This window comes from Labrus bergylta, chromosome 18, assembly GCF_963930695.1.
Source record: "Labrus bergylta chromosome 18, fLabBer1.1, whole genome shotgun sequence".
Lineage (NCBI taxonomy): Eukaryota > Metazoa > Chordata > Actinopteri > Labriformes > Labridae > Labrus > Labrus bergylta.
In genome coordinates, this window is record NC_089212.1 from 4997400 (window position 1) to 5021751 (window position 24352).

The following is a 24352-nucleotide window of genomic DNA, read 5'->3' on the forward strand; positions in this document are numbered from 1 at the left end:
GCCCAGATTTGGAGATGAATCATTGTTTTAAACTCGTCAATGCTGCACTTTAATGAATAAGCAAAAGCACTTTGCAAAGCTGATTTGAGCCGTCTTTTCTGAGGTGGAGGATCAACAGTTCAACGGCTGCATTCTCAATATTTCTTCACATCATCACAAGGATCCCTTCTGCTTCCCTGTGTGTTAAATCTTCTTTATCTTCTATCTACACAAAGCCTTGTGCTGTAAGGAGCTCAACACTGGTTCGTATTCAGCAAGGCGAAAGAAACTTTTGTCAGTGTAACAAGAACATTTGAATTATCACACTGTGACCAACGAACGACCTCAGGGCTCTGACATGCTTTTATGAATGAACATCAAGACGCCGGTTGAACAGTAAGCTCTCCGGGCGGCAAAGCAAAAATGAGCTCATCCAATAACTCAGCTACTGTTGGAGGGGCTGCCCCCGGTGAGCTCGCCAAGACATGAAGTCATGGACGAGCAGAGAATCTCCAAACTTAAAAGGGTGTTCATGTCAAGACGCTGTCTGGGGTGGATGGTGGAGAAAATTGATGATTTATGGTGAGAGTGAAAAAATGATTCAGGGAGGGGAGGAAATTATTGATGCTGTGATTAAAAGTGGGGACACTGATAAAGTAGGGCTGGAACAAGAAAGTGCAAGCATGAAAAACTAAATGTAATAAAATGTATGTTGTATGTGTTGAATATGAAGCTGTTTTAACACATCCACAAAACTACTGTAAATTCCCCCAAAATTTTAGGGGTGAGCTGCATGTGTGAACGCAAAAGGCAAAAAATATTCACCCATCTTTACTGGACAGACCCCGGGCTAAAATTTAAGCATGGAGTGTAGGTGAGCGAATAAGGGAACACAGGTAATATTCAGGAGAATGCCTGGCACTACTTTACCATTACACATGAGAATTTAAAACTTCAATGACTGTGAACTCCAAAAAAAAAAGAGTGACAGCCTCGTAGTTTAAGGTTGTTGTGCAGTAGATATATAAATTACTATACAAGAAAAAAAAAGACAGAAGCATAACTCTAAAAAGTGTCTGACATAAAATAGCATAGAGACACCACTGCTGCTGCCTGGGCAGATTATAAATTCTTGGCAACTCACAAATCAGCAGTTTCTCTTAGCTATACTTAAAATACTAACTGTACGTGTGTGTGTGTGTGTGTGTGTGTGTGTGTGTGTGTGTGTGTGTGTGTGTGTGTGTGTGTGTGTGTGTGTGTGTGTGTGTTGTCTGAGTCTGTAAGAGAATGACAATAAAATAGTTTCTCCAGACTTCAACACTCAGCTCCACTTATAGAAGCATCTCGTTCTCGTCCCTTGAGTGTCGCTTGTAGACAAAATCAGCCGCAAAAATAGTAACATTCAACATGGGTCGCTGCTACAGGCATGTTTGTATGAAAAACAAATAATATGGCAATAAAGAGATATGAAATCCCATTATGTTTAAGGAAGTCTGCGAACAGTTTAATCTGATTCATCGCCTGGAAAGACTTAAGTGTTAAGATGTATTAAGTGTTTCCTTTGCTAGATAAGGGAAACAAACAACAAAAATCAACTCAGTGGAATGTGGAAAAGTCCTTGACTGAGGCTCTTTCTCTTATTTAGAGTCTCCATCAGTGACTTGTTGGTCTCTAAATTTTCATGCTTGCATGTCATCCTTAAACAGCCCCCCTAAAGATGTCATGTTTTATGATCTCAAAACATTCAGGAGCCAACCATCAGTCCACAGAAGGACTCCGGGTCAAGGTTCACTGGTCGAGAACTGGTCAGTGGCCTAATGTATAAAAGAATGAGAATCCATGTTTCAAACGATACTGGGATCAGGACTGACGGCCGTATTATGATGGTATCATGCAGTTTTTATTGGCAGCCATGCTCGCTGTAAATAATGAATATTGTCATCCTGGCTTTGCTCCGTGTGCTTGACAGTCATTCCCACTGACTGAACTGCCGAGTGTCTGAGTGGCCTGTTTGTCATCACAGTGTGTGTGACTGCTGGGGTCGCGGCGCAGGAATGTGGTCATGCGAATATAACAAGCAGTCAGCAGGGAGGCGATAAAAGAGAGCCAACAGAGAAGTCTGAGAAAGAATGACTGAGTGAACACTGACCTCTTAGGAATGGGGAGGAGGGGGGGGGGGGGGGGGGGACCTTGGGTCCTTAAAATAGTCAAATTAAAGTTACCATGAGGAACTTTCATTTTGGGTGGATCTTGGATATCCGTTTTATCTTGTTGCTGATCTTGTCCTGTATATGCGAAAGTAATACTCTGATGAAAAAATAGAATCCTCCACTCTTTTATCAGTCAAACAAATCACTCATTTAAAATCTTCACCATGGAAATTTAATTTAAAAAAAATGCAGTTTCTGCACTGGAGTCACAGTTTCAGGAATTGTTAAGTTTTGTTTGCTTCATTTTAAAGGTTTATTTTTGGGCTTATTATGTTTTAAGAGACAGGACAATGAATAGAGTCTGAAACGGAGAGGGAGAGAGAGAGAGTGGGGAACGACATGCTGGAGAGGAGCCACAGGTTGGATTTGAAGCCGGTCGGACCGCTTGGAGGACTATAGCCTTCTTATAGGTCTTCAGTAAAACATTCAGTCTTTCTAATAACCAACTAAACTCCTCACAGGAGCTTCAAAGTTACCAAAGGACATTTCTCATCAACGGGTAAAAGACATCCAAACAATGTCGTTGACTTACAGCAGCCATGGAGTTGATGCGGTCGATGTAGTAGTCGGGCCAGCTGGTGGCCAGTTTGTTGGGGTCCTCTTGCTCCTGTGCATGAAAACAAAGAACAAAGAAGACAGAATGAAGCACTTCACTTTCAAAGAAAACCCTTCATTATAGCTCTGCATGCTTAAATGCAAGCAAATAGCACATTATGATGAAAACAATGCAAGCAATCTTGGAAGTTCTCATTTCGTTCTGTCTGGCAGCACCTACTACAATCGAAGGTAATTGCAGAAAGAGTTTTGGACCTCACTCACAGATTTGACTATTTGTCTTCATCTAAACCTCCATTTTTCCCGTCTTTTCTTCGAACTTTTTATTGTTTTGTAAGTACCATCATCTTTAGTGATCATTCCTTTGTTTTTTTGGCCAAAGTCAAAGTTTACGGTCAACTCAGCAGGGACAAGGGAGAACATGAATGCTTCTGCCTTTTCTCTCTGGCTCACAAATCACTGCTGGATCATTGAATGGGCTTGTGATTGATAGGGAATGTAGACTCTTCACATCATACTTCATAATACCAAAGACTACTGCAACTTTAAGGTCTTTTGTCAGTCGGCCATAGGCATGGGAAAATGGATGATGGAATATCTATGCCCCTATGTAGACTGATTCTGATGTTGATCCTTTGCAGAAGCCTTGGATCAAATCACGTACTCTGGTAATAACCAAATCTATTGAAAGATGAACACAAGACTTTGATGTACTACAGACATTGTCTAAACTTTTGGTAAATGTTCAGCTCATGCCAATATCTTGACATTCTTTACACTTTAAACCAAGAAGCCAGCCAGGTGCTAAGCCCAGTAACATCATTATCTGGTCCATTTTCTCAAAAACCTTCATGGGTTGAAACAAACAAAGAAGTCAGGCTTTGACTGTTGCATCTCCTCTTTGCACTGTGTTTTCATTCTGTTTCAAACCCAGCTTACATCATTGTTTCACATAGCACCTCAGCGACATACAACAACGTCCTCATAAAGACTTAATCGACGAGGCGATCGAGTCCACCACAGTGGGGTCACAACATCGTGCCTTATCCACCTGTCTTAGCTTTCATCACATGGAGAAAGAGAAACAAGAGAAACAATGAAGCATTGCCCCAGGTAAAGAAATGCACTCCCCAATAGCTTTCAAGGGGCTCTGTCTGAGATCAATTTGTCCGGGCCAATCAGAGGAAGCGTGGTGCCACGAGCAACTGAAGGCACTGCGGAAAACAGAGACCGTGTTCCTCGCTCACATCTGGCTTTGTTTAGACGGGGCTTACAGTGCTGGTGGAGTGTTGTTGTTGTTGTTCCTGTTTCTGCACATCAACGAAAGATGGAAACTTTAAGCATGCTATATACTGTAAGAGCAGAATAAGATAGCTGTGTAAGAAAAAGTTTGGAGATATTATTTGGGTTTTTTCTGATCTTAAAATGGAGAAGACGATCAAAAAGTAGTTTTTTTCTTAATGTGGTCAAAACAGATTCATGACTTGTCTCAAAGACTCTGTTTTCTACTTGGAATAATAACTGCTGATGCTAAATCAAAGTGTACCCTCACATTAAATGTGCTAAGATCCCCTTCTACGAAGAGCTTCTTACATAAACTAAAGCTGTTGGGGCGTTCTGATTGCTTACATAACTTTCCTCAAGTACTTTTACAACATCATTTACTGCAAGGTCATTCACAGCACAGTAAGTGCTCGTTAATTCTCTCTGTGTGTCTTCTTGATTTGGTAAAATCCATTTTCCTGCCACCCTATCCCTGCATTTGTGAAATGTTGCTTCTATATTTGCATGGCACTGAAAGCAAATTACCCTTTCTGTTGATTAAGCCAGTCAAACTAGTTTCTTGGAAAAGCCTGAATTGATTGTCCCAAGACATAAAATCCCCTTATTATGTCTAGTAACCCAATTCATTTAAACGCTGGACATAAAAATAAGCTGCAGATCAGCAAACTCACTGATTTATGGATCATTAACACTCAAGTAGCTCCACTCTATCTTTTTTTGGAATATAAAGGTTGTTCAAAAGTCAGTTATAATTCCCATAGTAACTTCTGTTTCTGAGCTACAGCACTCGTTGCCAATATTTGAGCTCAGTCTGAGAGAGCTGAACTGAAACAAAAACAATAGAGCGCACTGTACCACTCAGTTTGTGTTTTCAAACTGGCCGGCTGACACGCTCAGGACGCGATGCCAGACAGATCCTGACGCTGAGATTAACAACTTAACTGCCTCTTTCTGGCCCGGCTGAATTACAGCCGCCGCCGACACGCCCTCAGAAACATGTTGGGTCCAATGCAACATTTAGTCTGGCAGTTTCACGAGCTGGAGTAAAGTACTGTAATTTTCCTCTTGTTTTGGGACCAATGAAAAATGATTACAACATTAGGTTTGTTGGGAGGTTCAAGTCCTGTATCTCTGTACCCTTTCTGAATAGTTTCATGTTTAAAGTAGTTTTTCAGAGTTAAAGGATTGGTGGCCTGTTTTTGTGTGCTGCTTTCTGCATCTAATAATTCTGGAAGTTAATTACAGCTGATGACTGGTATTATAATCTTGTGATAAGAAGCCAGACGGCAAAGAATGAAGCCTCTTTTAAGTGCAAACTGCAAACAGCAGGCCTGTGTTATGAATAGACTTGACGTTAATATTTGTATAAATGCACTGAGCACAATGTTTGCATACCTAGTGCTCCTCTGCTTATGGTCCTAATCTGGGTAAAAACATTCCAGCCGTGTACATCGCAGCGACAATTTAAGGTCAGCGTTGTCATTCTAGTACAGAAATTACACACTTAAACTGCACTGTGCATTCCTCATGTCTGGTGACATTAAATATGATTTACAATTGTGTTCAAGCTAAAAGAGGACAGGAATTCCCAGCAGTGTATCAGGTATATTTCTGTGAGTTGTTCCTCTTGTTACAAACATCTGTTGAGGAATATATTTTTTCTCCGCAGACCCAAATACTGACTTAATCCAGGGTTCAAGAACAGATCCCTGTGTTTGGCAGGCGATTGCATTTGCAGAGGCACCTGTTGAAAGAGTAGATGAAATTACATATTTCAGCTCCCCCGCTGTCATGCAACAAGCCTGGCTTAAGGGTCAAAACCTCCTAAAAGGTTTCAATGACGATGATGATTGAGTTCACAGATTGGGAGACACCTACACACATATGGATTTCAAGTCAAGGTTTCAAGAACAACAGGTGATAGAAAGTCCAAATGTTCAATTGGCCACAGGAAAAACTTTGAAGTGTCTTGGCTTCCTTCTACCGTTTGCACAAAGGTTGTCAAAATGTTGGATTCTTTGATACCATGTGTTTTAAAACAATACCATCTCTGTTATTTTAGTGATTGTAAGAATCGAAGTGCCAACGATTTTTTAAATACAGATCTTCAGTCATCTTTGAACTAAAAGAGAGAGTCTTAATTGCATTAATACACTGGCTATACTGTGGTAGTGAAATGTTGTCAATGCAATTGTCCAATGGAAAAAGTGTGCATGAGTTGCTTGCAGTTTAAGTTATTTAAAAAATAGAAAAACTACCCAACATTAGGTGCTTCGGACTTCTATTTTTGTTGCTGAGGATTTTTACAATTCTGGTATCAGTTTGCTCGTCTTTGAAAATGTACATGTTGATTTGAGATAGCCAATCTTGGAAATAGTCAGCCATTAACTGATTTCACTTTAGCCTTTGAGGGATAAGGGATAGCACCACACATTTATCTTCAATGTATTTTGCCATTATGTCCAACTAGCAACTTTTAGAATTATTTCGACAAACAGATAGATTCCTCGTTTTTGGACAATGGCCGATGGGTTCGTAACTTTAGCTAAATCACAGTCAGAGGATAGCCAATAGGCTCTGAGATGCATTTTAATCAATGCCTTCAATCTGTGTTTTCCTAAATGCAACCAAAGCTCTCTCAAATGGATAACAAGCAAGACTATTTTCTCCATAAACTGACTACTAATGGAAACTAGAACACTTCAATTACCGGAATCTTAGATTCTGCGTTCATGTAGGAATCTGTTTCAGGAGTTTATCAATCTTGATGACTTCAACATGTGCTTGGTCTTGACCCTGATATACTTATATATACTTACATATAATAATCTTTTGCACATTACAGATCAGCATATTTTCACTTTCACATTTTCCGATCTCAGGGCTTCGGCAGCCAACTTGGCCCAGTTGCTTCTTCAATTGAAGTCAAACTGTTCAGGGTCCCTTATGAGCCAGAATCCATGCATTGTCTCTCAGCAACATGCTTTCCAAAGAGGTCTCCAGTTTCTCTGGCAATCAGAGTGCTTGTCAACAACTTAAACTCTGTTCCCATGTGCTCAGAGAGGCCCAAGGGGACCAGGAGTGTAATGTAGGGGCTCTCATGAGCTGTCCCAAAGCCGTGAAAGCACAGACAAGCTGCACAGTACTGATTGCTTGATGTTGCAAGACTTCCTACCAGCTATAAAGGAGTGGAAGTTAGATTACTTCCTCTAAATTAACCCTGAATGAAGAGAAGTCCCCATTATAGGCCATGAGTGCCTTTCTGCCTTTCTGAAACACCTATTACATTAGTCATTTTGTAGCAATTGTGAAGGGAGCCTAAAATAACCTAGACGTTTCCTTTGACCAACATCTGAACTTTGAGTGCCAGACAAAGTGGTCCCATCCTGTTCTTTCCAACTTAGATAAATCAACAATATCAAATTTGTTTTATCCTCTGAAGATCTGGGGAAAAAAAAAACAGTTTACTGTCTTACCCAAACACAAGGGTTGGCCAGTCTGGTTAACCACAAAACACAGAACTGACTTTATATTCATGTCATTGTGTCTCCTGATAATTTGAGATCATCGGGGTCTTCTGACTAAGGCCCTAGAAAATCCATGTCTATACAAAAGGGAACAAACTTGCTGTTGTAGTTGCTTCCAACTTCTAAAACCACCTTCCCCAAGTTATAAGTCCTTTAATATGTGCTCTGCCTTCTGTGTAGTTTTCTTTGCATCAGTTAGGGACGCTCTTGGGTGACTACTTGATTAAATCAAATTGTAATTCAACAAATGTCTAAAGGAAAGAAAACACAGCGAAAAACAGTCTAAGTTGAGCACAATTTATTTAAAATTGTCTGGAGGTAAATGACGTAGCTTGGGCTACCAAGCGTGGCTAACGTTAGCAGTGCTAGCACCGCGAGCCTTCGTTCCTCCCTGCAAGTTAGCGTGCACATGCCCTTGCTGATAACATGTGTGACAGGTATCACTGCATCAAATATTCCAAGTGCAAGGACCCCATTCTTTTCAATCTAATCACTTTCAAGTCCATTAAAGAGAGTTGCTAATTACACATTATAGTCTACACTATTGTATTGTCAATTCCTTTCCATGCTCTCTTCATCAGCTGTCGTCACAATATGTTCCCGTTTGTGCAACGAGGGGGACGGTCCGACATTCCAAAGACCCCATCTCTCTGCGGGGAATATTTATCTATGGAAGCCGGGATATAAAGTCTCACCTAGAGAGGCAGGAAATGGGCAGGATATTGAACTCTGGACGATTATGTAACGTTTGCTGCCTGTTACAGGTAGCTAACACAACACACGTTTAAGCACAAGCTCCGGCAGACATCTCTACCCGGGGTCAAATTAGTTTAAGTGATGCGGATAAAGCACACATAGCAAATAATTGAACACATCAGCTGCACGTTTGCGGAGTGATATGTGAGGGTGCATATGGTACCTTAAGCCAGAGCGTGTTTAGAGACGGTTTTCCACTCACAGCGTCTAAAGGCTGAGTTGTGTGATTTTGGACAGCAAATCTGGTTTACAAAAAGATCCTATTTTTAGAGAAATTGAGGACAGTGACTCATGGATCAATGCCTGTTTTGGCAGTGTTTTGGCTCTGATAAAGGGCCATATTGTGAGATGGTGGGCTGCAAGTACAGTGTGTGAGTGTGTCAGTGCAGCGCTACTAATGGGAGTCAGGAGACCTTGTTTGGCTCCAAGCACTGAACGATTATCAGGAGCTATTAGATGTTACAGTGTGTTCCCTACCTGGGGGCTTCTGGACACGAGTCATGCTTCGAAAAACAAGTATATACACACACACACACACACACACACACACACACACACACACACACACACACACACACACACACACACACACACACACACACACACACACACACACACACACACACACACACACACACACACACACACACACACACACACCCCTCACTGACAGGCAATGCGAAACACTCATACAGAGATTTACTCATGCTACCTCTACTTCACTTGTACACTAAACAAGTGTTCCAAGAATGAAATCTACTCTCTCGCTTATACAAACACACAAACAGCTAGCCAACACCCCTGGCTATGGCTGACTGGGTGGCTGAGATCAGAGGTGCAGATACGTTTGGCTTATGTAAAGCCTGTAGGCCTCAACAAGATGTTCGAGTTAGTCATGGTACACAGAGATCATATTTACACTAATTCCCTTACATCACTGCTGAGTGGTTTGAGCTGTAAGAAGACAAGAGTCTCAAAAAACTGCATTTTCATACCAAACTGCTGAATTCATATTTTGATCTTAGAGTTCGGAAATGTAATCTCTTTTCCCCCCATTAATTTAGACTTCTGTCCATTTAACTTCAATGTTCTTTAGTAATTGATATAGTGTTAGAGTTTCAATAGTTCTCCAGCAACAGTACATCAAATGATTCTGTGAAAATGTCCCATATCCACATACATAATTCTTCTGTTTAAGTATGTTGAAATGCTTCAGTATCTGCTGGTTCAGCCATTTAAACATTTCAAGCTGACTATTTCTTAATGTTTCAAGTCATGCAACTTTGATATATTCAGTGTATCTGGACAACAGAAATCAGATTATCTAAGAAAGTTGAGTTTAAGTCAGAGAAAGTCTGGTTTTGCAGCCCCCAAACCCCATCTTGTAAATGTTGACTTTAAGAAACTTAGTTTATTTAGTGTGTCATAATGATGGACAGGGAAAAAAACTGAGCTAAACACAATTTTGGGACCTATATTATACCGTATACAATATGGACACAGCTCAGTGATGCCATCCTTTGGTTTCTAAAGAGTAGTTTTGAAGCCAAACTATGGCGGTCGCCATATTGAGAAGACTATCTTCACCTCACTTTCTATAAATGCAGGAACAGGCAAAGAGGTGGAGCTGGGGTGGGCCTCAAGCCTCCTGGCAAACAGCTACAGCATGCCTGCCTGTCAGTTTACTCAACCACGCCCCTTATTATGCAAATTAATGTATAACTCTTGCGCTTAATAAAATAAAAATGGATTAGTTATTAAAAACTTCCCCATCTTACAGTACATATAAATAAATAAGCTATACCACATTTCTTTTATGAACAAGGCTGTCAACATGTAAAAAAAAAAAAAAGGCATGATGAACTATAGGACCTAGCTTTGCAATCAGCCTACAGAGGACACTCAAGGAACTGCAGTTTTTTGCATGTTGGCTTCATTTTTTAATCCCAAAGGTTGCAGCTTGGGACCTACATGCCATTTTTTTGGCAGAGGTGAACTCTGCTGGTTAATCATCTCACAAAATAACAATTGAATTTTGAGCTCTGAAAGTTTACTTTTGTCTTTGTATGAAGTTTCCAGCTTCCCACACTGTCTCTATCAGTGATGCAGCTAAAACATAAGAAGTGAATCAACTCAGACTCTGATATACTGATGGTTCCAACCTTTAAAAAGGCTGGACGTATAGAAGAACAAACTCAACACAAAAGAAACATTTAGTTCTCCAGTTTATGGGAAAAACGAAACCTAAATCAGAGTCAGAATATTTGTTTTCCACCGGACAGCGGGTGAAATAGAACTGTCAAAGCTTCACTGGTTTGGGGATAAATGTGTTGGCCGGTTTGTTCAGCAGGTGAACAAAGTTAGTTTGTCCCCTTGTTGTGCCCTCAGTGGCTCGCTCCAAGTGTTATCTAACCACAACAACTGGAGCCGTCGCTCGGCTGGAGGAAACAAGGGTCCCAGTGTTTGTCCCGGACAGGACGGGCTGAGGGAAATTCTGCTGTCCACTGCTCTCTCCATTCAAATCACTGTCATGCTGTAAGTCTGAGGAACACAGGGCACTACTGTGTGATGTAAGCATGTGGGTTATGTCTGAATAGCCTGCGCATGTTCCTCCGTATGTGGTTCTTCATGTATGTGTGGGTGTGTGCACGTGGGGACAGAATTCAAGCCTTCCTGCCCAAATATTCACACTCAGACACACAGGTTATTATCCCATATTGCACGCCAGTAGTTTCCCCCCCCCCCCTTGTTCTCCATTACGCTGCCTCTATCCATGAATGAGGGGTTTGTTGGATTTTTCCTCAAGCTTTCTGCTGTTCGCTGTGACCCCGGTTTTGCTCTCCGTTTCCTGGCGTGGACACACAGCTGTTTTTTTTCCACCATATAGCCTCACAGAGGAAATGATTCCTGATCGGGGAAGGGACGACAAACTAATATATCCTACCTCTAAACCCGGCTTATAGGAGCACACTGCAAACCACTCTGGTTCCAGTATGTCCAGGCTGTTGCCAAATTTTTGTTTCCACTACCTCCTGTTACAGAACAAAGAAGTCCTCATAAACGTTTGTGGTCTCTTCGCTGAGATATTTAATATCTGATATAGAAGTGATATTGGACTTGCATCTTTTATGTGGCTTCACATGTGCAAATACTCATTCAGCTGGACATGCAATCCTCTTTGATACCGTGCAATTTATTCAAAGGGAACAGCAAACTGCAAGTCCTTTGGTTATCATAATGTTTTAATACACAGATTATATCCTCCACTTGTGTTATTTTTACCCATATTGCATTTCATTGTAAACTCATGTGCACCTCCAGCTTCCATCCTCGCCTTGACATCCCTTTAAACACCACAATTCCACTGCTTTTCCTTTTTCCTTGAAACTCAATGCTGGCTTAAATACAAGCACAAATTCTTACACATGCAGGTGCACACACACTCATGCACGAACACACAGAAAGTGGTGTGTGTTTACTACTTTTTAAAGAGGTTGTCAGAGCCTATCATATCAGCTAAGCCGAGCCTGCATGCTTTGGAAAGAGAGGAGGGGTCACAGCCTAGTCCTGCTTCCAGCTCCAAACCCTCATCCAAAAAACAAATTAGCACAGAAACACAGGGGAGGGTTTATGACTATTTATTCAATTTGCTTTTGAACGAAAGAGGGGGGCTCTATTTCACTTTTCCTCCAAGCACAATGCCATCTCATGGTGCACAGTTGACCACAAAGTGAGACCAGAGTTGTTGTTGCAGAGACACGCTTAAGGGTATGAAGAAAACGAAATATGTTTTGGCGAGGGGAAAGGGGTGAACGAGAGGGCTGACCAGAATGTTCTAGTGCTTCCACAGTATGTTGACAATTCTTAAGCAGCACAAGGAAATTGCTTGCTCCAATGTGGGGAGGGAGATGTAGAGATTGAGGGTCTTATGACAAGGGTTTGGGGGGGGGGGGGGTGCATTTGTGTACTAAGTGATGTTTACATGTGTGGTAACAACACACACATGTGGACTCACAAAATTGCCTTCAAAAAATACTGTGCTGGTTTGAAAAAAAAAGTGCACATGTTTACGTCAATGCAGAAATGAGAAAATTAGTTCTGGTAAGAAAATGCCCTTCAACAACATTCACTGCAGACAGTTTGGCTCTGATCTGTGGGCTCAGGCAGCCAGTCAGCTGAGGGCCAGCCAGAGATTGGAGCTGATGTAAAGAAAGGACGACAGAGAGCCACTCACCTTCTTCTTGCTGCAGTAGATCTGCCATTTCTTCTCATCAGGAAGAGCGAACATGGCCTCCCTGTTCTTGTCCGTCAGGTCCAGCTCATCCTGCAACAAGAGGGTATGCTGTTTTAATCACACAGTATTTATCAATAAACTTTGACACTAAGTGCTAAATGATAATCTTATATTTGATAATCCAATAGATCATACTTTTTATAGCATGCTGCGAATTAGATAGAGAATGATGAATGAAAAATCTAATTAAACGGTCATTTTAAGCAACAAGTAGTCGAAACATGAGCATAATCGCTCTATCTCGTAGGACATGATAACAATCACAGCTGTTTTGATATCCCTTAAAACAAAAGAAACTCCCAGTAACACACTTTACCAATAAAAGGGGGCGGGGCATGGTTTTGCAGGATCGTACATTGCTTTACACTCATTGAGAGTGCTGAAATGTGCAGTGAAATTGGGTCTATTTCCTCTGTAAAACCACAATACCATGCTGGATTATTATATCCTCAAAGCATGATCTTATCTGAAAGTTAACCAAGTTCTGTTTCTACACTTCACCAAACTGCAACTTATTGTTTCATTTTAGTAAGCTTTAGGAATAGGATTGTGCCTTTAAAGCCCTACTAGACAGGTATTACAAGAAACCTACATTTAAGTTGATTTGTTTCTCTATCTTTGTTTATCTATATTTACATTACTAATTCCAGTCATGCACGCAGTTAAGTTACAAGGAGCAACGTTTTAGTTGTGTTCAAAAAGAAAATCATGTCTTTACGGAGTGACAGTCAGGCTTTAGGTCTCCTGTAGGTCAAATCTCAGAAGGAAGGCAGAGAGCAGAATAGTAGACAACTCTTTAAGGGTAAAGGTTTCCTGGCTAGCTTATCCACAAAGTGAGTGGATCCATTATGAGCTGCCAAGAATGTGCATCAAGTTCACAACAGTCTGTGTGATGCAGGACAAACGGACACAGCTCATTAGAAAGCCAGTTCTTTAGAGAGTCCCATGTACTAATACATGTTCAGCAGTGACAGCAGATTACTAAAGGAGTGACGTTTACACAGTGACATTTGATTCTGTTTGACAGACAACTGGTCTCCACAGACTTCAGAGGAGGGTTTTAATATTCACCCAGTTGCTTTGCTTAATTCTTCCGCTTGGTACAAGGAGCCTCCTGCACCTTTTGAAATGCATATGAGAGCAGGAAATTAGTCTCTATGTGCCAGGGAGGAAAGCAAAGTCTTGAAAAAAAGAGATGGACAGATCAGGTGGAAAAGCAAAAGAAGAGACTCACTGACGGAAAAAGAAGACGACAGGAAGAGAAAGAGGCTATGCAATACTAAAAATGGATAAGCCTGAAAAAAATGGAGCAAAGGATGAGATGTTATAGCACAAGGGCTTTGTGCTAAAGCTGAAACTAATCTCATCTTAATGGTTTTGCTACCATGATGTCAGCCAGAAGTATCGGGCCTCCCGGGCCCCCCAGAGTGAAGATGGCTACCGCTGCCAGAGGTGGGGCCCCCTTAAAGCAGGCCAGTAGATTCACAGGGTTTGTTTTCATCCATTCAGCTGGCCGGGGCGGGCTGAGGTGGCCCACATTCCAAGTGTTCGACTCTATGAGGGATGACATCATCTCTTACCAAGTCCTTTCAGTGGGATAACCAGCAAGCAGCATTATTGCGGTTTTGGCAAAAGAGGAAAAATCTGAAGGGTGTGAACTTCAAGGGGGTCTAATACTGATAGAAACCACAAAGAAGCTTTAGAATCTTTGGTCAAAGCATTTTTCATCCCAGCAACGTGGATTCAATGAATAATTGTGACTCACACACAGAGCCCATCCTCCAGAGTCTACATGACCAGCTACAATAAATGCATGCTGCATGTGACCAGTGTGCACTCGTGAGTGTCAAGTTGAAAAACACGCCATATCCTGGCGGCTAAACATCCAACCTCTGACTCTCTGCCCTTCAATCTTTACAGATTTCAGCTTTGGGTTAGACCACGATCCTCTCTCCACATCCCCCGGCTTAGAAACTGAGGCTGAGAAACCAGCTTGTCTCTGGCCTGCCGCCTGCTTCCTGGGTCAAAGCCCTGCAGTCCAAGCGGCTGCTGTTTGGAGGAGCTGATACTGGGAGCTGGTGGGGAAATCAGTAAGAATAAGACCCCTGGATTTGAACCAGATGGGAGCTGAGCCCGGCAGCTGATCTCTGTGCTGCTTCTCGTACACTCTACTGTATTGCTGAGTCCGTTTGCAACACTCCACTGCAGGCCCCTTAAATTAAAGCTTAAGAAGAGGTGAGTCCTGTGTGAACGCCAGCAATAAAAGTGAGGATTTAGGTGTCTGAGACAACCCGGTTTAACAGTTATTGGGAGAAAGCTACCCAATAGTTCCATTTAGAAATAGATTGAACACAGACAGCTATTGTATAAGGTTCAAGGTGTATACACTGGGAATATTCCTAGTTAGCTGTTTAACTGATAAGTTATTTGTTGGTTTAACAGGAATTAAAATAAAGACTAACCACTCAGAAATTGAGTCAAAATGATATCTAATTGTCTGCAGGCAAACAATGTAATTTGTTTTTGCAAAGTGTGACGTTAGCAGTGCTAACAGGTTAACGTCCACATGCCTGTACTTAATGTGGTTAAAACATTGCTTCGATAAATGTTCAATAAAGTTTTTGGAAAAAACGTATAAACTAAAGAAAGAAAATGTAAACACATGAACACAAAAAAACCCTGCATTTATCTCTCCATCTTTAGGGTAGATCATAAATCTACCCTCTTTCTCTTCAACTTGTCCATGCTAAAGTTGGTGAGTGTCTTAAAGGGCTGAATCATACTTACATATAAACTAGGAGGGGGGTTTGTTTTGATATACTTCAGATATACTTAAAAAGGACACAGTAGATGAAAAAGGATGATATCTGTACATGAGGAACAAAATGCAGGTGTGTGGTTAAATAAGCTGTAATTTTTCATTATACAATATACATCTCAGAAAAAGATGTCAGTTTCTCTTAACGCCGTGCAGCCCTGGTGCTTATTTATGTTGAGATTTGGGAACATTAGCTGAATGTTTTATTTAGTCGTTGTCGGGTAAAAGTGATAAAACAGAGATGAAGCTGGGAAAGGAAATTGGGTCGGTAGAGGAATGCCAATGTAATGCCATCCAGAAGACTTTTCACTTTCTCGTTATGCAATTTCCCACTCTTTCCTTCCATCACTCAAACCATTAAAACTTCCTCCGATACCACATCCGCATCACATGGTTTCTATTCACAACCACAACAACACCCAAGAAACACCCAGTCCCTGTCTCAGTCTTCCAAAACAACACTGAACCCGCTTTTCACTTTGCTGAATAAAAACTTTCTCTTGATATGCGCCGGTCCTCCTCCACCAGCGCGCTCCGGTCGGGGATTCACATAAACCAAAGCTAATATTGTTACACCTGCAGCTACAGTAGAGAGGGGTAAAATACAAACCTAAGGCCTTTTCTTTCACATTTCCTACAGAGCTGCCAATCCAATAAGGTTACAAATTATTAAAAGGCTGTGAGATTTGCCCGTGATATGCTGCAGACTGACTGATCAGCCCTGTCAATCACTTGACTCTTAGGGGTTCTCAAATGTGCTGACAAAATAGGCTCACCGAGATCTGGTGAGGGACATTTTTCAGAAAAGAAAATATTCTTGATTTCCACATTCAGCCTGTAAGATTATTCTGTATGAGTTGCCCCAACAGGTTTTACTGCAGTCACTTATAAAAGGCTACCCATGAAACATTTCACATTTTAAAGAAACTATACAGTACCATCCATACTCTAAGACTTATATTGAGGACACTTATATTTTCTCCTCTCTATGGGAAGAACTGTGAAAATCAATAATAAACTAATGTATGTGCATTATACAATTAACTGTAGGAAGTACATGTTTAACCTTAGCTTGGCTTTGCATACAAACCTGGGACAAAACTATTAAGCCTTAAAGCTAGCGGATCTCTGGCCCTGTTTACACCTTGCATTAACATCAATCCTGTGTAATCTGCTATGAAAATGGACGACACTGAAGTACAGGCATTTACACTTGATTTCGGATCTCACTTGCCCCCTCACATGCGAGCCTTTCCACTTGTTAAAACTGGATGGGTCAGCGTTTACACCCAGCGGGAGGCTGCATGGTTCTCCCAGGTTAACGTAAGGCTCACCCTAATTTTGGAATAAGCTGTATTGGCTTGGCGTTTTTCCTTACTATGATTATATTTTTCTTATTTGCCGCTACTTCCACGTCCGTCATACTTGTTGGTTTGACTTGCGTCCAATCGCCGAATTGTATCCACTCCTAAACTCATCTGCGCGCTGCCATTGGCCGGGGGAGGCACACCAGCTCCCGCCCAGAAACCTCCCGTGTCAACCAAAACCAAACAGCCTCTTCAGACACAGTCACCACCACACATGTATGGAGGTCCAGAAGTCTATATTTTATTGCTTTAGGAAAAAAGAAACTAACTCAATCTTTAAGCACATGTTCCACCATTCATGGCCTCAGTAAATTCATGTATATGACAAAAAGGGATTCAGATAAAGCAACAAGTCTGGGAGATTTTTTAAATATTTATCTGCACCATATGGAAAGAGTGGGAGAGATAGGTTGTGATAAAACATGCGAGTGAAGTCAGAGCAGTGTGGGAGAACCTAAATATCCGCTTCTGCTGTTTAGACTGCATGTTCACTTCAGGCTGACTGCATCGAGACAGAGATGAGTGGCTGTTAGAGGAAACAATGAAAAGTGGTGAAAAGAGGCGAAAAAGTAAAGAATGAAAGGAAGTGTTCATGCTGCTGGGGGGAATCTGAAAAGAGAAATGCAGGAAATAAAAGAGGTAAGTGAGTGGGTAGGTGTGAGTGACTGGCAGAGGAGTGGGAGTGGGTGTGTGTCTGTGTGACGGCTGATTGAGAATGTGTGAGGCCCGCCTAAAGGAGAAGTACGTGTGGTCCAAGAATGACATCCTTTCACGTGCATGTGTTTCTATGAAGTGGCATTTCAGGGGAGGATGTGAAGGACTTTACTTCATGTAAAGTCCTGACAGGACTGACAGGGAGGGTCCATCTAGCACACTGTGACACACACACACACACACACGCACACACACACACACACACAGTGTATATATATCCTGCAGTGGTCTCTGGGCAAGACAGGAAGGCAGAGGAAAGACGGGCAAGATGGCAGGAAGTCATATGAGGCCTCCAGGGGACCCAAAGGAAGCTGTAGCTGCCATTAATGACCCAAACCAGATTCAGTGAGATTGTGTGTGCGACAACTTGCATTCCCATCTTACACGGGACCTCTGTATTTCGCATTTCCCAACAGGGGACCACCAATAAAAAAAGTGTACTTTAAAGAGGAGGATGTTTTAGAATAACTTCATGTAGAGTTAAAAACTTTATAAAGTAGATGTTTTAGAAATTGCCCTCTTTGGTAGATAGAAATCCCTTAAAGTTGTGAGTCTCCTCGATTCTTGAAAAAAATGACTACAATAAAAAGCCACTACATTAAAAGTTTTCAATAAAAAAAACCCTTAAATGTAGATTTTGTCATTGGTTCAAAATGAACATAAACAATAGCCTGATGGTCCTCTGTTGGTAATACAATAGTGAAAATGTGTTTTCATTTTAAGGTTTTCAAAATTTTAGATATTTTGATACCAAGCTTTTTAGAAAACTACAGATTTTCCGTTTTGTTTTGACCAACAGCTGCAAAAGCAAAAGAGAGAGCAGCAGTCATCCCTCATGTTCACTCATTGGCAAATACCAATGTTTCTCAAGTTATTTTGGCATCTCATTAAGTTGCAAAAGTTGGATATATTTTTCTACAAACAGTCGACTGCAATGTGTTTGGGAAATTCACACAGTGTGCAGGAGGTTGCCTGCATTTGTCATCATAAAATAAAGAGAAATGACCCAATAATGGGTGCAGAGAACTTCTATTTTTGTTGCATTGTTTTTGAAACAGTGATCGATACCGTCTGTTTTTACTAGTATCTAATCCAAGTTTAAAATTCTGGTATCATGACAACTCAAGTGTTTTTTTAAACCAGGCATGTCAACTTGAGTTCTTCTCATACGGTAAAGACTGGCTCTGAATCATTGACCACAACTTAGAAAAGGTCACAGTCTATTTTAATGTTCTTATGATCTGGTCAGAATGGGTTTAACCGCTTTAAGTCCAGTTACAAATCACCACATCACACACACCCACACTGGGCTCACACCACTTTGCGACATTTATATGAGTCACAGTATCCTCTTTGATGAGTCAGGGTCAGTAGCTACTTCTCAACCTACCGCCCCTCCCCTAGTCCAAACAAGGCTTCATCACCTCCATGATAAGGTTAGCTCAGGACAGTAAGAGACAGCTGGAGAACAGAGGTAACAAGCATCACTTAGACGAATGAAAAGAGGAAGAGGAAGGAGGGAGGGAAATCGAAAGGAAAGATGAGGCATCCCAGGGTGTACACAGTGGAGGAAACACACTCCCAACGGCTCAGAGGGTGGGGAACATTTCCATTCTTTCTTGTTATGCAACACATTTTTGGTTCACGTCCGGCTTACTGGAGGGAACATTAGGAGAGGATTTATGTTTGAAAAGAGTGCAGTTCTCCTGGAAACACAGGTTTAGGTTTTTGAATGAGAAAGTCTAATTAAACTATTTCTGCTTTAGGAACAACGTTTAAATACTACTGAAATGTGATCCAAGTCCACCTATAAAAAGGAGAACAGTATCTTAAAATATACCACATCATGCACTGATTCTATGTTTTTGCCCTGTTTTGCAGCCATGGACTTTATGATGACTGCATCTGGTGACTTCTGTTCAAGAGCACAAATGAAGACGTGTTTTAAGTAAGGGGACTAACTTCAAAGTTGGTTAAATACACAATTGAATTAATAAAAAAGGAAGAAAACACTCAGAAACAGTCTAAATCAAGCACAATTTACTTCACACGGCTTAACATGGGATCTCAGCGTCTGTAAGTAGAATATGTCAAATCCGTTTGACGAGTGTGGCTAACCTTAGCAGTTCTCGCACTGCAGGCCTTCAGGCCTCCTTGCAGGTTCCTGTCCACATACCTGTGCTGGTTACAAATTGCTCCAGTCGAGTGGTTATATGCCAGATTAACCGGACACAGCCTACATACGCCTTTAGCTCCATTTTCTACATCAAAATACTGTTAAACCCCTATGAAATGTCATCCGTATATATCCAGGTAGTACAGCACCACGAGTATGTATGTATAGGAGAAGCCATTGACTGGAGCTACAGTCCTGGTAAGTGACAGGCAGCAGCATTACAGATTAGACACAGCATTTGACCGGCATTGCGGTAAGAAATGAATTGAAATAACAGCAGTTAGTTAAACATGTTAGTGATTCTGATGTCAACTAGCGGGCGTTCAAATGTTTAGTCGGCTTATAGCGCACAACCCTAGTTTTAAAGTCGCATTAGGTGAAAGCAAAACCAAAACTGTGGTTCTAGCAATGCATGTCCCATTAGAGATAGCAAAATATAAGGAATTATTCTCGTGTTTTGTAGTGGAAAATTACATCAGTACAAAAGTGAAATATACTTTTTATCTGCCTAGATTTTCATTGATCAACAAAATAGTATCAAAATCTATATCAGGAGAAACAAATGTATTGGAACATCTCTAATATGGACGCTATTAGAGGCTGTGGCACACAGAGGCGGTGCCTGACACTGGACAGCTGGACCATTTCCCAGAGTGGTCGGATTAAAACTGGCCCAAATTACGAGACAGAGAGAGAGAGAGAAAGAATGAGGGACAGAAACAAACAGACAAAACAGATCGAAAAAGAGGGCAGAGAGAAAAAAGCAGAGAGAACGTACACTAATCTGATGTCGGCCAGCTCTGTGCCAGATGTTGGCCCTGATCAGTTTGGAAAATGTGTCCCATCAAAGAATATGAGAGAAACTGAATTTGAACGTTTCACATATATTCAGTGTGTTTGACCAGTTTGATTCACCATGCCTGTTTGTTTTACAAAGTTTGAGATCTCTGATGATCATTCAGCTCTATTTTGATACTTGGTTTGTGAAGTTTGAATCTTCTCAACTTATGATTCCAAACATCATATTTTAGGAAACAGCTCCTAGGGGAAACTTATAGGAAGAAAAAAAAAAGCCAGCAACAAGCTTATACAGACTTCAATTTGTTTTCCTTTACAACTTCAATCTTAATCAAACAAACATTAAATTCTACTCCACTGCAGATTCTCCACCCAGAATGTTTCTTAATGAGTTGCATAACTTCTTCTATGTTTGCTTTTCTCATTTTAGACACGTTTTAGTGTGCAGGGGAAATGTGTCGACACATTGTGACCATATGCCACCTTCCAAAGCAAACGCTTTGTGTTCAGTGCCATCAGCTGTAACTTGTAAATGTCATTCTAGTTGTCCCCAATCAACCCCACACTTTGGTTCCTTTGTCGAGAAATGATTACTGCCCTCTTGGTTACTCAACAGCTACGAGTGTGAAATGCCTTCCAGCATTAAAATGATTGATCGGGGCCCCTTCTTGATTACTTGAGAAATTACAGCATTTTAGCATTGATTACAAAGTGTTATTAGCAGGGAATTGCCTCGACAAACATAAATAAAGCTTTCACTGTACTTGAATTGCTGCCAAACTTCACACATGGCCTAGATATCAGCTATGCATGCAAGCCTTGAAACCCTGATTGAAAATCACTGTTTAAAAATGCACCCAGATTCATAAAACAGAACCGAGAGCTGTGGCACATTTTCTATGTGGACATTCTGCAGCCAGCTGCAAGTGTACTTTAATTGATATGGTCCATCAGCCCCTCTGATGTGGTATTTTCTTCATGTGTTCAAATCAGAGACAATTACTCCCAGGTTCATTTGCACGAGTTCGTCAAGGTCGTTACCGGCTGCAGACTGCTTTCATATGGTTTTACAGAGGACATGGAGGCAGATTTATTCTCCAGGCTCAGAAAACTTGTTGAGCATTTGCCAGAGGAGTGTTAACATGAGGGAATCAAGGATGGACACCACACTCTTATTCCTCATCATTTGTTTTGTAAGCTACATATTAGTTGATGGCCAGAGTCAACAGGGTATTTGTATGCAACTCATTCTGTCCACAACGCACACTGCAGAGCTGATCGCACCCTCTCGTCAATACTCCTGTATCTTCTGCAAGCGTCGCAATTGTCACTCCACTCTGCTTCAAAAACACGGCAAGTTTATTTTGACGTAGAAAGATGCACGCACGCATCAAGCTGAACATAGCAGAAGGAACCAGACAGGATGGCAGAGAAGGGATTGCATAGAGCATCTGGTTAAATTTAAAAATAAAACACCATGTAGCATACGGACTCAAAATCCAACATCCTATTACTTTATTGACATTGTGTCAAAACAGACACTAAATGAACAACACATTAACCCTCTGAAAGGCAAAGGAACTGTGTCCTGTGATTCTTGTGAACCCATGAGTCCAGCTGCTCATGCCTTCACTTCAGATACAGACCAAGTGGGTAAGGGCTCGCGCAACTGGACGAAGCAAAACCAAGGCGAGGACAAAATGCTGCACACAAAGATGCTGTGGAATCTGACGATATTTTAGGGAATCTGCCATTGTGCTTGTAAAAAGTTAGCATTAATGAATATCTAGGCCAAGACTTCATTTGCCACATGCTCGTCATTGTTTACAGTCAGACCCCCATCTTAAGATGCCAGATGGAGTTAGAGAGATCGCTTCTTTGACTGGTTTGTTATCCAGAAATGAGGCAAACCTAGCTCATCACCACATTGTTTCTACTTAAACTTTTACAAATCAAAGTCATGTAAAATAGACGTCAATAATGTGTTCCATATACACGTTCAAAGTAACAGTAATGGCACAAGTTACAGCTGGACAAAAACACCACACACAAAACGTCAGGGACAAGTGATCTGAAGTCTTTTCTTCTTCTAACAGCGTACGCCGAGTGCACACTGTTCAGCCTCTAGTCACAGAGGAAGACCCCATTATGGACATGAAGACACGTGGAGGTGGTTAACTCCTCCGTTTGGCCCAGATCTGTCGCTCCCACTCTAGAGGCTCCACTGAGTCTCATTCTCCTCCTCAGGAAAAGGCTTTCATAACAATAATCCCTGTCTCCTGTTGCCTTGGAAACACACTGTGTTATGTCTTCCCTTTTTTTTTTCTATATCATCTTTCCCCTAGAGTTTAGCTCCTCATCTACTCACATTGGCTCTCGATGTCTCAGCATTACAAGCATCGTGTCAGCACCGAGTGATGGCTGTTGTGTTTTTGGACGTCTGATCAAATGCGTCAGCATGTCGACTACAGCATCAGTAAAACAGATGTGGAGGAAAAATAGATTGACCAGATGAGCATCCTTAGGTAGAGGCAGTTCATGCAATGGTCATCCAATCAAAGCAGACACGACCTCAAACAGTCAGGGATTGAATTATTTTCAGTTTAGACCATTTGAAGAACAGATGCTACAAACTGTTAGCAGCTTGGGTTGGAGAGTTCCTTCTATTGTCAGGATTAATTTAATCAGTGTCAGTTTGTAGTTGCTTACTAACTTAGTAGCATACATCACAACCTTGGTGAAAAGTTACACTTTGCTGGATCCAAAAAACTGAAGAGACGATCCCCAAAGAAAGAAAACCTCATCCCGCTGATATGCTCTGGCTCACACAACCTGGCAAAGAAGTGCTGCAGGTGTATCCTTAAAAGATCAATTTTGCATACCTTGCATGTTCAGTAGAGCCATAGGCTTGTGAAAATATGCACGCTGAACTGTTGATGAAGCAGAATTGTTTTTGCAGCAGTTTCAGTTGCAGTCTGCATTTTATGTCCAATGCTCAAGAGGGGTAATGCATGTATAAAATAAAATACAAAAAGATTTGTACAATTTCTCTTGTTTCCCATTTGAGGTTTTGAGTACATCTAGCAATGAAGTAAAGGTAAGATGGGCCACAGCCCAAAAAAATCACCCCAAAGACAAAACATTGATGCTTGACAGCGAAACATCGGATGTAGCTGTTCAACAAGCATTTGAAGAATAATCTATCCACAACATGTGGATGGAACAAGATCCAAAGACAGAAATGCCAAATCCTCTTTGTCTTCTAGATCGACAGCTTTGTGTCTCAGAAAAAACAGATGTGCCTGCTCTGTATCTTCTTCAGCTGATGCATCTCTGTCAGGTTCATAGAAAGCTTAGATATTTACTCCAAAAAGCTAATTGTATCTTAGAAATACATGCCATTAGCATTTCCAGATCTCTATAAAAACCTGATCGATGTATCGATGATTATCATGCTTCTCTATTCAGTCAAAGGATACAGATTAGGGCAGTTATCTTGAATGCTAAAATCCTGATTTGTATCTTTTTTTTTTCCACATACAGAGCAGCTCCTAGGGTTTAATGGCATTGCTAGTGTTTACAGAGGAGCCAGGACAGTAAATGTAGGGTCAAGTCAGGTTAAATCAGCTGGGGAAATGGGGGAAAAGACCATCAATGGGAAAACATCTGCTTTGATATCTGTGCATAATTTCCTATCACAAATGGAATTTCGCTTAATCTTCTGAATGAATTTTGAAAGTTGGCGGAGTGATATATCCTGCAGGCGGTGAAGTTTAGCATTCCCCAAGACTGAGACTCCACAGTGCCAGAAGCAGTCCTGCAGCCATGGTGCTGAGTACACAGTTTGAAGAGGGAGATAGAGACAGAGGAAAAG

The 24352-nt window shown here is 41.3% G+C and overlaps 1 protein-coding gene across 7 annotated transcripts in view; it reads right to left on the reverse strand.

Annotated features, from left to right (window-relative positions):
- Positions 1 to 24352, reverse strand: part of daam2 (dishevelled associated activator of morphogenesis 2) — a 161217-nt gene that overhangs the window by 95578 nt on the left and 41287 nt on the right. For all 7 annotated transcript variants that reach the window (XM_065966666.1, XM_065966668.1, XM_029280085.2 and 4 more), the window contains exons 3-4: positions 12546 to 12635; positions 2722 to 2796 (exon numbers count right to left, since the gene is read on the reverse strand). In XM_065966666.1, coding sequence (XP_065822738.1) covers positions 2722 to 2796; positions 12546 to 12635 — 165 coding nt within the window. The remainder of the gene's footprint in view (positions 1 to 2721; positions 2797 to 12545; positions 12636 to 24352) is intronic.